We start from the raw sequence: 16,168 nt of genomic DNA on the forward strand, positions 1-16,168 counted from the left end.
TAAAGATTTCTAATAACAAATTAACCCCTTATAAATTTATAATATAAAATAAAACCCTTTCGTAAGGGGCTTTTCTCATAGTTACATGTGAACTTATTTATTGCAAATCTCATCAATAATTTTTTTTTAATGATTTATTTTATAGAGATAAATTAAAAATTGAAAGGTATGTTGATGAAGACGGTGAAATTTCCCCATAGTGAAATTTTCCCATGGTGAAATTTTCCCAAAAAAAAAAAAATCAAATAAACATAGATTTGTCAAGAAAAAATTAATAAATTAAAGGGCAAGTAAGGAATAACAAAAGTAAAACAAAAAAAACCGTTGATGAACAGTATCAGGTATACAAACGTAGAACACAAATCAAAATCGACCGGACGGGCTACATATAATTGAGCAGCCAAAGATGAAAATGTGTTAAGCAAGGTTTTAAGAACCGAATCAAATTATAAATTGTTTTGAAATCCAACTGAGATCAAACCGATCAAGTCATTTTGACCAATCAATCCAACCGAATTTTCAGTTTTATGTTTTTGAAAATGATTTAGTTGGCTCATTAATGAAGGCATACATTGATTTCATGTTCATATACACAATATCACATCCATAACAAAATAGTATTTTATATTTTATATTGTATTCTCAATTTGAAAATAGATTTTTGCGTCACTATTAATTTTACATAGCAAAATCGGACATTCATGTTGACGCATCTGAGAAACCTTTTCACTCCCACATCAAATTAATTAATTAATTAATTAATTAATAATATTTTTGCATGTGGATATTTATGTTTTTCTTAATTTAAAATAAATAGGTTTTGCTACAAGTATCAATATATGAACATGATATTTATAAAAGCTTAAAAAAAAAAATATGAATATAAAATAAGTATACATATTATTATTATTATTCTATTGATGGCGTGATAAAATTAAAATAGGGTCGGCGTTTTACAACCTTATTTATACTCTCTACTTCAATTGAACGATCATTACTAATATAATAGTCAAAGTCAGAAGTTGAGAGAGCAAAAATGAGCAATATATATTCCACTATTAAAGGACCAAAATGGCTTGCTAGTTGAAAAAGAATGAGAAAAGACAAGTAAAAATGGCTTTTCTAGAATATATTGAGAATATAATATAAAATATGAAACACTATTTTGTTTTGTACATGATAATGTGAACACAAACATGAATCTTCGACGCTGATTGGCCTCAGGTTTGGTCCCCATCAAACACGTTTACACTGATCGTTCATCTCGTCCAACCATCATAATTTTCATTACCAATCTTGGGTCCACCGATTTGAAAAAATTAAAACGTTCGCTGGGTCTAATAGGAGCTCAATTTTAGATAAGATTAGATTTTATCCAAATTATTTAAGATTAAATTTAAATTAAGTAAATCGAAAATTGAAGTAAAATTGATTTACATTAAATTTAAAATTAAATTAATTTTAAACCAAGTTTGAACATCATTCATTTTATTGTTTTAAAATAAGTTTTTGTCAAAGATTTGAATCTAACATTAATTTTTAATCTTAAGAGTACATCGATTATTCAAAATATTTATGATAAATAATAATTTAATTAATTATTGAATATAACATTTTAATGAATTTTGTTTTTTTTTTATAGTAAAACTCATGTGCATGTGCATGCCTTTCTTATATTCCAAACCTAAATAGAAAGCTAAGATTGAAAAGAAAGGACTCCTAAAGTACACAACCACATATGATGATTGCTTTATGTATTCAAACCGGTGCTGCTCCAGCTTTCAATGCACGACGTTGATCCATTTAAAAACGAGATGAAGATAGAGTAGCTTTTATTTATTTTAGGCTAATTAAAAGGAAAGGCAAAAGTCCACAGCACAGCTTGAATGACTATTTCTCACCCCCAATTTTAATGGAACCGGTTTATATTGCTTTATAAATTTTAGGGTTCAATCTCAAAAATTGGTTAAGTTATATTTAGTTTAGTTTGAATTAGTTTAATTTGAATTTATACCAAATCTCAGTTAAAAAAATTTTATTTATTTATGAAATCAAACCAAACTCAAATTAAAAGACGTTTAATTTAAATTTATAGTTTGAATTAATATTTAAAATTTACAATAAAATAAACTATAAACTTATATAACCATTATTTTTGTATTTGTATAGCTATGGAGCGGATGATTGTGAACTTTAACCTGACCCTCATATTTGCATTGAAGTAGAAGGATATTGATTAAAAATAAACTGTAAAGGATATTGAACTTTAACCTAACCCAATTTTAACCCTCATATAACCTTTCTATATTCTCATAGAAGGGTTAATTATAGTTATAGTAGCATTATCACATGGCTTTAGCTGTCAACTTAGCTATCAACTTAATTCATGGTGGCAGCCAAGTTTCCAAATAGTTACGTAACAAACATACGTAATATCTCCTGGCTGCCTTCTTATTGAAATCCAAAATTCACACCCTCCCACTTTCAAAAACTCAAATACCCACCCATGAACTAAAATATGATAAATTTTTTTGTTAGAGTTAAGGGTAAAATCATTATTTAATAATAATATTTAAAGTTTATATCATTTTACCTCTTAATTTAAAAAACTAGTAACTTCTCTCAAAATTAAGTTTTAAAAAATGATATTTTTTTTCCTACCTAAGGTTTCCAATTTCGCCCTTCGGTACTCAATATCCAACAGATGATGTCTGGATTCGATGAAATTCAGGCGAAGAGTCAAAACTCTTTGTCTAGATCTTCGTCGTTCAATCAAAGTCGACTTTGTTTGGACGACTACGATAGTCTAGAAGAGGTTGATCTCCTTGTTGAACCATCATCGTCCTCCAGATGAAGCCAACTTCGTCTGGACGACGAAGAGTTTCAACTTTTCGTGTAGATTCCGTTGAATACAGAAGTCGTCAATCAAATATTGAGCACCGAGGGGAAAGACGGCACCGGGTGGGAGAGAGATTGGCCATTGGTGGTAGAAAATTCACCAATGAAATTGGAAATCCTTGGTAGAGGAAAAATATCACTTTTTAAAACTTAATTTTTAAAAAAATTACTAGTTTTTTAAATTAAAGAGGTAAAATGATAAAAACTTTAAGTATTATTATTAAATAACAATTTTACCTCTAACCTTAACTAAAAAATTTAATGGATTTTAGTTCATAGGTGGGTATTTAAATTTTTAAAAATTATAAAGTGAGAGTTTGAGATTTTTCTATATCTTGAGTGGGAATAAGTCTTGACCTTTAATTTAATAAGGGAAAGTCATGGATACTTGGTCTACTTATGCAAAGAGAGAGAAAATTGGGTCACCCCTCCTGTCGCTTTCCATCGTTCTATTTTATGAGAGATTAGAATTCATCCTAGAAGATTCTTCAACCCATATATTAGCTAACTTTTGAAAGACAAAACTCTGGTCATCTATCATGTAGCAAAATTGGGTCAGTGGCCAACTGGATAGATCCTTCTCACCCCCCTGTTGCTTTCCATCGCTATATAATTTTATCCAGAGATAAGAAATTCATCCTGTAAATTTCTTCAACCCATATTTTAGCTTTATTTTTAAATTAAAAGGGTAAAATAATATAAATTTTAAATATTATTATTAAATAGTAATTTTACCTTTGACTTTAACTAAAAAATTTAATAGATTTTAGTTTATAGGTAGGTTTTTTATGTTTTAAAAAATTAGAAGATGAGTGTTTGAAATTTTAATATGCCTCATGTGGGAATAAGCTTGGCCTTTAATTTAGGAAGGGAAAGTCATGGATACTTTGTCTACTTATGCAAAGAGAAAGAAAAATGGGTCAGTGGGCAACTGGCCCTCCCCTACTGTTGCTTTCCATCGTTTTATAATTTTATGAGAGATTAGCAATTCATCCTAGAAGATTATTCAACCCATATATTAGCTTTACTTTTGAAAGACAAAACTCTGGTCATCTATTATATAGAAAAATTGGGTCAGTGGGAAACTGGATAGATCCTCCTCACCCCCCTGTTGCTTTCCATTGCTATATTATTTTATCAGAGATAAGAAATTCATCCTGTAAATTTCTTCAACCCATATTTTAGCTTTACTTTTGAATGACAAAACTCTATAGCCCATTTGGATGTTTTCAATCTGGTCATCTGTCATATAGCAATTCCTATAAAATTTTATGTAGGATTGATGTTTTTAGACTTAGATTTGATTAAAGGGTAATTTTTGGGTTGATTTGTTTAACCGATGACTTTAGTATAAAATTATTAAAATTTTTATATATAATAAATGTTTATTTATCAAATAATATTTAACAATTCAGTGGTATTTATATCCTACGCCCTGATAAATGCAAAACCCAAATTCTCCTTTCATTCCCGATAATTGGTTTATTAGATTTATAAAGCGACTGAATTATGCTAAAACCCTAAACCAACTGGTTGAAATTTTAAAACAATGGTTTAAATCTTAAAGAGTAATTTTTGGATGTTTTCTAAAATATTAATAGAGAAAGTACCCATAAAATCGTGTGAATAAGGGTAAGATACCAAACTGTCAAGAACATAGGGAAAGTTCTACCAACGCTAGGCTAACCCAACTCGACTCTAAAAGATTTTATTGATCAGGCATTGAGATGTTGAGATCTCTATCATGTCACAACAAACAACATTCCTAATGCTAATAGCAATAACAAAAATTTCGCATAAAAGTGAGAAACCATGAGAGGCTGCTTTCAAAACAATCAGAAAACAAATACAAACAACAGGACCCTAACTTATAATCTCAACTTGCCAGGCTAATTAATTATTTTTCGGTTTTTTAAGATTTAGGGATGTGCATAAAAATTTCAATCATAGAGAAAAAATAAGCCAAAATTATTGAAGGAAAAGAGCTCAATAGAAAATTCAAGGGAAGAGGGAGATTGGATAGAATGATAAGAGACCAAGAAATTCCAATCATAGAGAAAAAATAAGTCTAAATTATAGAAGGAAAAGAGCTCAATAGAAAATTCAAGGGAAGAGAGAGGTTGGATAAAATGATAAGAGACCAAGAAATTCCAATCATAGAGAAAAAAATAAGTCTAAATTATAGAAGGAAAAGAGCTCAATAGAAAATTCAAAGGGAAGAGGAAGGTTGGATAGAAAAGGTGAATGAGGACATTGAAAAAAGGAGACTCACTCTCAAGTCATCATCATGTAATGTACCATGCAAACATAGAAAAGGATCAAATCAAGATTTGAATTTTACCTTAATATGAGGATGAACATTTTGATTCCTAAGATATATTGATGGGAGACCAAGATATTCTAATTATAGGGAAAAAATAAAACTAAATTATGAAAGGAAAAGAGGTTGATAGAAAATCTAAGAAAAAAGAGAGGTTAAATGGAAAAAATGAACATCACTCAGTTTGAATTAATTTAATTTGAATTCATCACTCAGTTTATGATTTGAATTTGCTTTATAAATTTTATGTTTTTTATATTGCTTTTTATGACAAAAGGAAGGATGGGTGGATGATGGAGATCTCTCAAAAATTAGTTCAAGTATATCCAGCTTACTCTGAATTAATTTGATTTGAATTCATACCGTCTGAGCTAAAAAAATTTTATTTATTTTTAAATTAAACTAAACTTGAATTAATTTGAATTAATACTTTAAATTTACGATAAAATAAACTATGAACTTATATAACTACAATTTTTGTATTTCTGTAGCCATTGAGCGGATGATTGTGAACTTTTACCTAACCCTCAAATTTGCATTGAAGTGGAAGAATATTGATAAAAGAGACAAAGCCATAGAGTTTTTTTTTTTTTTTTTTGGGTTAAGTTAAGTTAAGTTAAGCCCTTTTTTTGCCGAGAGAGAATTTTGTGTGAGTGGGCGAAAAAAAATAAAATGGTAACTTGTGCTTTTGCCCGACCATGTGTCTAAGCAGTCAAATTTTGACTAAGTGGCATCAGACAACACCTTCTTCTACTCTAGTTTTTTTTTTTTTTTGGGTTAAGTTAAGTTAAGTTAAGCCCTTTTTTTGTCGAGAGAGAATTTTGTGTGAGTGGGCGAAAAAAAATAAAATGGTAACTTGTGCTTGTGCCCGACCATGTGTCTAAGCAGTCAAATTTTGACTAAGTGGCATCAGACAACACCTTCTTCTACTCTATAAATTAAAACTGCAAGCCATATGTACAAAGATTTATATAGAGATGAATTTTTTCAAGAAATCACTGCCATACTTGGCTATGATTTTTCAGCAATTTAACCTTGCAACCATGGCGATCATTGTAAACCATGCTCTGGACAATGGTCTGAGCCCACATGTTCTGGTCGCACTCCGTATGGTCGTTGCTGCAATCCTCGTTTGTCCTTTTGCTATTGTCATGGAAAGGTATCTTTATCTCTAATTTTCTCGCTTAATGAATTCTAATCAAAATTTACAATGTTATTCATATATATTATTTTCCAAGGAACACCCGGCCGATGATGACGCTCTCCACCTTTTCTAAGATCGTATTGCTTAGTTTGTTTGAGTAAGAATTTTACTCATCCACCTACATCATTTTCTTTTACCAGAATCAACAACACAAGAGATTGAGTAATATTCAATTATATATATCTCTACAGACCAGTGCTTAGCCAAAATTTCTCCTATACTGGGATGAAATATACTACTGCAACATTTAATGTTTCTATGAGCAATATTCTTCCTGCCACGACATTTATAATGGCTTGGATTTTCAGGTAAATCACTATTCTCAATCCTTGTAAATGTTTGTGATGATTTCTCAATCCTTGCTTTAACTCTTTTGCAGGCTTGAAATTGTGAAACTTAGGAAGCTACATGGCCAGGCAAAGATAGTGGGAACCCTAGTGGCCATTGGGGGCGGAATTATAATGACATTTGTAAAGGGAAATCTCCTGGATTTGCCATGGAAGAATGGAATAAACATAATTTTCAAGAAATCAGCAACTGATGTAGAACATACAGATCTAATGAAGGGTGCCGGACTGATCGTAGTTGGTTTGTTTTGCTGGTCTTGTTTCATCATTTTGCAAGTAAGAAAATGTTCCAACCTACATATTTTCCATGGTCGATTTCAGCTAAAAATAAATTAAAATAATTCCAATCTGCGCAGGCACATATATTAAGATCCTACCCTTCAGTGCTCAGTCTCGCAGCTTTGGTATGCATTTTAGGCTCCATCGAAGGCATCATACTGGCCTTCCTAGTCGAAAGAGGAAACACAAAAATCTGGTCAATCTTCAACCCAGATGCTAAACTTTTAGCCGTGATTTATGGTGTAAGAATAAACACTCAACTCCTCAACAAAAACAAAATATCATAATATTTTACTTAATTACCATTGCTATTCTAATATTATGATATATCCAGGGAATGATGTCCTGCTCAACCTATCTCATAATGGGCTGGTTAATGAAGAAAAGAGGACCAGTTTTTGTAACGTCTTTTAATCCTCTGGGCATGGTTCTCGTCACAATTTTCAGCTCATTTTTTCTAGCTGAGAGACTCTTCCTAGGAAGGTATGCATCATATATGCAAAATCAAATTGAAGAGAAAATGTGAAAACAAAATTAATCAACTTTTTTATTGTTACTGTGATTAGGGTTCTTGGAGCAGCTGTGATTATCATTGGACTGTGCATGGTGTTATGGGGTAAAAGCAAAGACCAACGTCATTCAAATTCACAAAACATTCAAGACGACGACGCCGTCGCCGCTGCTGCACAAAATGGTCCACAAACGGCTGTAATCAATGGTGATATAGAGAGTCCAAGCCAGTCCAATGTGATTGTTGATGAGTGAACCCGTGGCTCTTGTATGACGTAGTAAGAGTTTAAATAACAAATTAATCCCTTATAAATTAATAATGTAAAATCAAACCCTTTCGTAAAGGGCTTTTCTCATAGTTATATGTAAACTTATTTATTGCAAATCTCATCAATAATTTTTTTTTAATGATTTATTTTATAAAGATAAATAAAAAATTGAAAGGTAAGTTGATGAAGATGGTGAAATTTTCCGAAAAAAAAATCAAATAAACATAGATTTGTCAAGAAAAAATTAATAAATTAAAAGGAAAGTAAGGGGGAAAAAAAGGTAAAACAAATCAAACCATTGATGAACAGTATCAGGTATACAGACGTAGAACAAAAATCAAAATCGAACGGACAGGCAACATATAATTGGGCAACCATAGATGACAATGTGTTAAGCAAGATTTTATATCACTGCCAAACTCTTAAGGTCATGGTGAACTTAAGAATAATCAAAATCAATTTGACTGCATTTTTAAAAACTGAATATAACACAATAAATTAGGAATATAAATGCTATATTAAAAATTATTGGGGTTAATATATTTTCAAATATACGAACATGAATATGATAATGTTCGAAACAAGATAAGGGAAAAATATTCACTTACTTTTATTAAGTTTTAAAAGAAATAATATTTACACTTCTTGTTTTACAACCTTATTTATACCCTGCACTTCAATTGAATGATCATTCTTGGGTCAGTTCACTGTAATCTGGAAAATGGAGTGAAAAGGTTCATTAATGGGGTTTCCTAAATAGTCAAAGTCGCTGTACAAAATGCCGAGATTGATTATTCAGATTGAGCTATCATTGTTAATGAGCTATCAGATTGGCTATTATATTTGTAATGACCGTTTAATTAATGAGCTATCATTATTAATAGCAATGACTATTATATTAGCAAATGACCGTTCAATTAATGAGCTATTATTATTAATAGCAATGACAATTAATATAAAATATATTAGCAATGATCGTTCAATTGAAGTAGAGACTATAAATAAGGTTGTAAAACTCCAACCCTATTTTAATTTTATCTCGCCGTCAATAGAATAATAATAATAATATGTATACTTATTTTATATTCATTTTTTTTTTTTAAGCTTTTATAAATATCATGTTAATTTTATCTCGCCGTCAATAGAATAATAATAATAATAATAATAATAATATGTATATTTATTTTATATTCATATTATTTTTTTTAAGCTTTTATAAATATCATGTTAATATATTGATGATACTGGTAACAAAACCTATTTATTTCTATTGGATCCGGGTCTACCCATGACGGGTCGACCTAACCCAATTTGATTAACTGTCAAAAGGCAGTTATTAGCGGTTGTTGATGGTTATTATTGGCTGTTAGACTTTTATATAAAGTTCTAACTGCCTTCCAAAGTAGAAGTGATGAGAAGATGAGAAATGATGAAAGAATGCCATTTTTACAGATAACTCTTCTCTTCTGCCAAAACCAATGCACAGTAAATTAGTCTCCCAAATGAAAATTAGTACGTGGATAAATGGCGTCGTGGAAACAAACTAACGTCAACACCTCACGTAGAATTCGAAGACTCTTCATCCAAAACAGAAACGGGTACGTGAAACTTGTATTTACAATTTTCACAGAATTCGGATCCTGACATGTTTAATTATTTTCTAACAATTTCAAATTAAGAAAAACATAAATATCCACATGCAAAAATATTATTAATTAATTAATTAATTAATTTGATGTGGGAGTGAAAAGCTTTCTCAGATGCGTCAACATGAATGTGCAATTTTGCTATGTAAAATTAATAGTGATGCAAAAATCTATTTTCAAATTGAGAATACAATATAAAATATAAAATACTATTTTAAAATGAGCGACAATATAATAAAATATGTTTGAGGTATTAAGAAATTAATTAAAATTTCAAAATACATGACATTCAAGGATGTTAATTGAAGAGATTTCTCAAGGAGAAGTGTTGATGATATATTTAATAAAATTATTTATTAGATAATATTTTATAAAAAATTTATTTATTTATTAAATCATATTTAATAATTAATATTTTCAACTCACTAATATCTCTGTCTTTCCAAATGCAAAACTCAAGTTCTAATCCTCTCACACTATTGGGTTTAACCCTATTGTTCAGTTTGACATAGCAATTGAGTCATGCTAAAACCGTTGTAATCAAATTATGTATAGTATTATATATCAAAAATTAAATTTTTTGTATTGCATCTCGAATATCGTATTGTATTATATAATAAATTCTAATTTACATATCATCATTTTTAAAAAAAATATTAAACACCCTTAAAAATTTAAAATTTATCATATATATCCCTACGACAACTTTATTTTTTCTATAAAAAAATATATCGATTCATATCAATAATATTTATCATATCATAAGATATATATTATATCATATGATATATTCATTGTATCATATTAATTTAACACATATTATATTATGAGCAATACTATGTGTACCCACTTTAGGTACACAAATGTATACACACTCATATGTGTCATCATATGATTGGTTATTGTTTTATTTTTAATTCAAAATCATCCAATCACATGATGACATATATAAATGTGTACACATTTGTGTACCCAAAGTGGGAACACATAGTTTTATTGTTATATTATATATCATTTTTTTATTTATAACATATCATATTATAAGATATGTAATATATATTATAAGATACTGTAATATATATCATAAGATACTGATATCATGGTTTAACCAATTTAACCGATTCAACTTATTATCAAATTATGATGAATAAATTTTGCTTAAAAATTTATAAAAAATAAAATCAATCAAAATACCCACACCTATAGAGATTAGAACTTTTTTTTTTTTTAAAGAATAACAATTATTCATTTGATTTCAATGAAATGATTAAAATAAAAAAAGTCTCAATCCCATAATACAAAAAAAAAACATAATTTTATAAATTATCGTCTATATAACACATTTCAATAGATATGAGGTACTTTTTTTTCTTTTTATTTTATTCTTGAACTTATTTTTTCTTATAAACTTTTGGAAATTTATCCAATCTAATAAAAAATAATCATATTACTCAAAAACAATTAAAATTTAAAAAATTCAAAAGTCAAACTCAATCAAACCCGATTTTGACCCGTTCATCCAATCAAACCCGATCAAGTCAATAACAAAATCATTTTTTTATATTAATCGGATCAGATTTGAAATCGATTCTTGATTCAACCGATTGAACCGACTAGTCTAATCCAATTTTCAAATCATTGGTTAAAGCCTTTAACCCAATCCGATTTAATCGGTGTGGATTTTAATGCAATGTTTCAAACAGATAAATCTTAAAAAGTAATTTTTTTATGTTTCTTAAAACATTCATAGATAAAAGTAGCTAGAAAATCATGCAAATAAGAGTGGGCTAAATCGGCTCTAAAAGATTTTATTGATCAGACATTGAGATTTTGAGATCTATATCATGTTACAATGTACAAAATTCCAAACATAAATTTTGCATACAAGTGACAAAACATGAGAGGCTGTTTTGGAAAAAAATCAGAAAACAGACACAAACAAAAGGAGCCTAACTTACACTGGCAACTTGCCTGGCTTCAATGTCTTGTAATCTAAGAGTTACCGCTCTCTTGTGGGCTTCCAAGCCTTCCACTTCTGCCATGGTTGCAACGTATGGACCAAGCTTTTTCAGACCTTCCTCTGTCAAGGATTGTACTGTCATGTACTTAAGGAAGGAATCAAGAGACACCCCACCATACATTCGTGCATATCCATAAGTTGGAAGTACATGGTTTGTCCCGCTTGCATAATCTCCCACACTTTCAGGTGTCCATGGCCCTAAGAACACAGAACCTGCAATAACAATCAAATACAGTTTCAATCCATCTTGCCTTGAGACAAAATGGTCATCAAACTAAGCATTTCTTGTTAACCCCTCAAGTAATCACAAATTTAGTTAAGCTAGATATGTATTTAATTGTCAACCTATTTCGGGTACTTTTCCCATCAATGGTGTACTTTCGCTTTAATTGGCCTTTATGGTAACCAATCACAAAGCAATACGAAGTTTACCTATGGATCAACCAGAATAAAACATACCAAGAATTCAATTTATTTACTAAATTGATAGGCTATGACTTGCACCTCTAAAGCCAGGGGATATCAAAATACACAAACATAAAGAAAATTATCAAGGTAGAACACTTCAGAGAACAAGAAGAGAAACATTCTAGAATAATACCTGCATTCTCAATGAAGCATTCCCATTGTTCGGCATCTTTAACATTAACTATCAGATGCTCAGGTGCATACATATTTGAAAAAGAGACTGCCTAAATCAACCAATAATGAAATTAGTTTCACAAAGCAATAGTCAAGACTTCTAATACAATGAAATGTAAACTTGAAGACAAAAAGTAATACAAGAGACATGCATATATACCAAAAAGATGAAGAAAAAATAAAATCGATATCACATCTTTCATTTAAATTCTGAAAGTCATTATGATTTCAAGATTTTCCAAGCACAAATTTAAAACAGTTTTTATTATTGTAACTAAGGCTTCCATCACAGATCCTCAAAAACACTGCATGAGTATAACTGAAAAGCCCAAAAATTTGTGGACTTGCTAAGAAATTAAAATTGGAGAGGCTAGCTAGAGTGAAAATCTGGAAAGGTAAATATTAGGTGCATGACCTGTAATCATATCATAGAAGTTAAAAGTACTAACAAAACAGTAAAAATAAATTCATTCAGGTTTGGAATTAAGAAAGCCAAGAAAGAAATAAGAGAGTTAACCTCCATCATATCACGAGCAAACACTGTGTAACTGTGGCTGAGAGCTTTTGAAGCAAACTCTCCTCTTGGAAGGTCTTGACACTGCTTTCTGATTTCCTCTTCGATAGCTTTTAGATCAACTGCATCCCCAGCAATTACAAGAACAACTTGACTGTCTGGCCCATGCTCAGCCTAATCACAAATTGAAGGCAGTAGGTTTGATTAAGCAGAAAAAACTAGCATGAATCGTACCAAATTCATTCATTCATTCACGTGAAAGAAATTGATTTTCTGTTTCAGGACATCAAATGTAAACAAAGCAAGAAATATACTGAGTTCAAATAATGACAAAAGATTGTTTGAGATTGGCCTCTGATGCAAGATGTACTTTAACAGGAAACTTATCAGTTAATCCAGACACTCTATTACTTGATAATTGAAAAAAAAAATCATAACTATGGGTTATTGAAGTGGTTCATTTCTGCTCATACTGATACATAAGATCTAAAATCGAACACATACTTGGTAAATGTCCAAACAAAGGACAACTCATCCAATTAAAATTTCATATAACTCAAATAATACCATGTTAACAATTAACAGAATAATAGAAGCAAAACTATAGTCACGTGGTAAAGTTCAACCTCTCAATATACAACAGGAATATCTAAAATCACAAAAAGTAGTTTTTGTCACACCCCACCCAAAAGGAAACAGGATATGAATGAAAAATCCCAGTTGTGGGCAACTTTATATTTAAAGTAGGAATACCAACTTCAAAAAACATAATTCTTTATTTTGGATGTTACAATTTGCAATCAACTACCTGAGAAAGCAAATCTGCAGCTATATGAACAGGATTAGCATATTTGTCTGCAATGACTAAAACTTCTGAAGGACCAGCAGGCATGTCAATTGAAATCATTGCTTCACTGTTCTGTTGAGCAGATGCAAACATGAATAAACCAAATCAAAATGACCAGAGAGACAAATCTGCACATTTATCTCTCATTTTACCTTTATAAGAATGGAAAATAAGCTAATCTTAAGTCAAGGAAAAGAATACATACTTGGAGAATCATTTTTGCTGCTGTGACATACTGATTTCCAGGCCCAAAAATCTTCTCAACCTGCAAATTGATGAAGAGGAACATTTTTTGTATCAAAAATAACACAATTTTCAATAACTATTTTTTTTAAATCTGTATTTGAACTACAAAAACTTAAAGCAGTGAATTTTATGTTAAACATCTCTTTAACAAAGAAATTCATACATTCAGAATAATGAAAATGCAAAAAACATGGATTGTATTATCTATCAATGTCTTGCATTCATAAACTATCAATCAATTCACCTAAAAAACACAAGTATACTCAAATTGAGATAAATATTTTAAGCAACTGACAAAAGAAATGAGAATACATATCAGAATTAAATTACACAAAGAAATAAATTTTCAGAAAATTCATACCTTTGGGCAAGATTGTGTCCCCCAAGCCATAGCAGATATGGCCTGTTAAGCAAAAATTGTTAAATTATATAAAGCATATATTTTAAACCTAAATAGGAAGCTGACATTGAAAAGAAAATACTCCTTACTACACAACGACATATGAGGATTGCTTTATGCATACAAACCTGTGCTCCTCCAGCTTTAAGGATGTGAGTCACACCAGCTTTCTTGGCACAGTATAGTACCTCCTGCAATAAAACATTGAATAGCTCACAGTAAGTGATCTCTCCATAGAAATCTAACAGGAAAAAGAGCAATCTTTCCAAATCATTATTCAACCAGTGAAATACCTTACAAATGCTGCCATCCTGACTTGGTGGAGTCGCCAGAACAATAGTTTTACACCCAGCAATTTGAGCAGGCTGGCAAACATAATAAGTCCAATGTTAATTAAATCCAGCCAACTTCAACGAACAATTAAAGTTGATAATGTAGTCAGTAAACTAGGACAATTAATTCATACTATACACTAGAATAACTTACCACTGAAAGCATCAAAGCAGTTGATGGTAAAACAGCAGTTCCTCCTGGTACATAAAGACCAACGGAACCAATGCTCCTTGCCACCCTTTTGCATTTAACACCCTGACAAATTTGGAATACTTCAACGTTCATGTATAAAGCAGAAAAAGAAGCAGGCAATAATGTTGACTTACTTTCATATTCTCCACACTTTGCTCAGCTGATTTCTGAGCAAGATGAAAAGCATATATGTTGTCGTATGCCACATCAAATGCTTCTTGAATAGCAGGGTCAAGCTATAAGACAACAGTGGTTTGGGTAAGAGTAGTACTAAAAGTTTTTTTTAAAAAAATCATAGTTAAGATATCAACAAGAAGCTTAAAATAACTATTTCTCTTGAATAAACACAATTAAATAGAGTACCTTTGGGTCAGGAAGCTCAGAGACATTTTCAACAATTTTGTCAAGTTTCACTTTGTCAAACCTCTCAGTGTAACTGCAATAAGAATATATAAGCAGAGATTCCTAATTATAACAATACAGATCTAATTCCACAAGCCTTCAGGAAAAACAACTCAAAACAAGGAATAAAACAGAAGATTATGAAAGGAATAAAAGAAGCACTGACTCTTTCACTGAAGCGTCTCCTCTATTCCGAACATCAGAAACAATCGGTTGGACCTAATACAAAATAAATATATCATTTTTCAAATACTTGATGCACAGACTCTTTAGAAAAGGCCTTGAGAAACAAAATGAAAACTAACCGTGCTGAAAATAGACAAGAAATCAATACGAGGTCGAGCCTTCAAATTTTCCACGTCGGCATTAGTAAGCTCTGACAATCTATAAGACTTCATCGAACACCTTATTCTAGTACAATTTAACCCTGTGGCAACAATACAGAGCAACAACAATATTGATTGGAGTTCATAGTGAAGCAGTTCACAATTGGTTCACACAAAAGCACTTCCGAATAAAATGAAGTACCTGAAGGAGAGAATAGTGAGTTTCTACGCGCAACGAAGAATGGAAGACGAGATTTCCGCAAAGGTTTAAGAAAAATGGTGGTGCGGTTAAAGCAGAGAAGCTGAGTGTCCATCATCAGTCACAGTCAACCTTCAACTCAAATTATTTAAATAATTAAATGATTTTTTATCTTATTATGCGAGAAGAGGAAGACGAAGCTTACGCTCTCAACTGACGGCTCTGATTTTGAAGGGGAGGGAAAAGGAAGAAGAAGACTTTGTTTTGTTTTTAGCTGTATGTCAAATACACAACAGCACATTTTTAAGTACCCCACGGCCCATCTGTTTCAATAATGGGCCCGGATGTGGTATTCTGTCTCATGTAAAAGATGTCAGTGAGTTTTTTAGACTGTAGGAGTGGTCCATGGGAGGGGTTGGGTCGCGTTGCTATTTGGTGTGGTCCGTCACCGCTTACCTAGCCAACGAATCCTAGTACGACCCGAATAATTACGGGTTGTACTAGTATGGATCGTGCTATTCTATGAAAGGTTAGGTCAGTTTGATTATTTCACACCTCCATGTGTGATGGCTTT

General features: G+C 30.9%; 2 protein-coding genes across 2 annotated transcripts; one reads left to right on the forward strand and one right to left on the reverse strand.

The window, feature by feature from the left end:
- The first annotated feature begins 6,261 nt into the window (after positions 1 to 6,261).
- Positions 6,262 to 7,813, forward strand: LOC123205335 (WAT1-related protein At5g13670-like). The gene is made up of 4 exons (XM_044622286.1): positions 6,262 to 6,377; positions 6,802 to 7,045; positions 7,383 to 7,531; positions 7,615 to 7,813. Exons 1-4 carry the CDS (start codon positions 6,262 to 6,264, stop codon positions 7,811 to 7,813), a joined length of 708 nt encoding a protein of 235 aa, XP_044478221.1.
- A 3,443-nt stretch (positions 7,814 to 11,256) lies between these two features.
- Positions 11,257 to 15,851, reverse strand: LOC123205315 (histidinol dehydrogenase, chloroplastic-like). The gene is made up of 14 exons (XM_044622259.1): positions 15,598 to 15,851; positions 15,375 to 15,496; positions 15,236 to 15,288; positions 15,031 to 15,103; positions 14,802 to 14,903; positions 14,629 to 14,730; positions 14,436 to 14,507; positions 14,271 to 14,333; positions 14,104 to 14,145; positions 13,702 to 13,761; positions 13,458 to 13,568; positions 12,653 to 12,823; positions 12,095 to 12,185; positions 11,257 to 11,706 (listed from the first exon to the last, which is right to left on the reverse strand). The coding sequence occupies exons 1-14, from the start codon at positions 15,710 to 15,712 to the stop codon at positions 11,423 to 11,425; spliced, it is 1,461 nt and encodes a 486-aa protein (XP_044478194.1). The 5' UTR covers positions 15,713 to 15,851; the 3' UTR covers positions 11,257 to 11,422.
- Positions 15,852 to 16,168: the final 317 nt, after the last annotated feature.

Source organism: Mangifera indica, unplaced genomic scaffold (genome assembly GCF_011075055.1).
Source record: "Mangifera indica cultivar Alphonso unplaced genomic scaffold, CATAS_Mindica_2.1 Un_0003, whole genome shotgun sequence".
NCBI classification, from domain to species: Eukaryota; Viridiplantae; Streptophyta; class Magnoliopsida; order Sapindales; family Anacardiaceae; genus Mangifera; species Mangifera indica.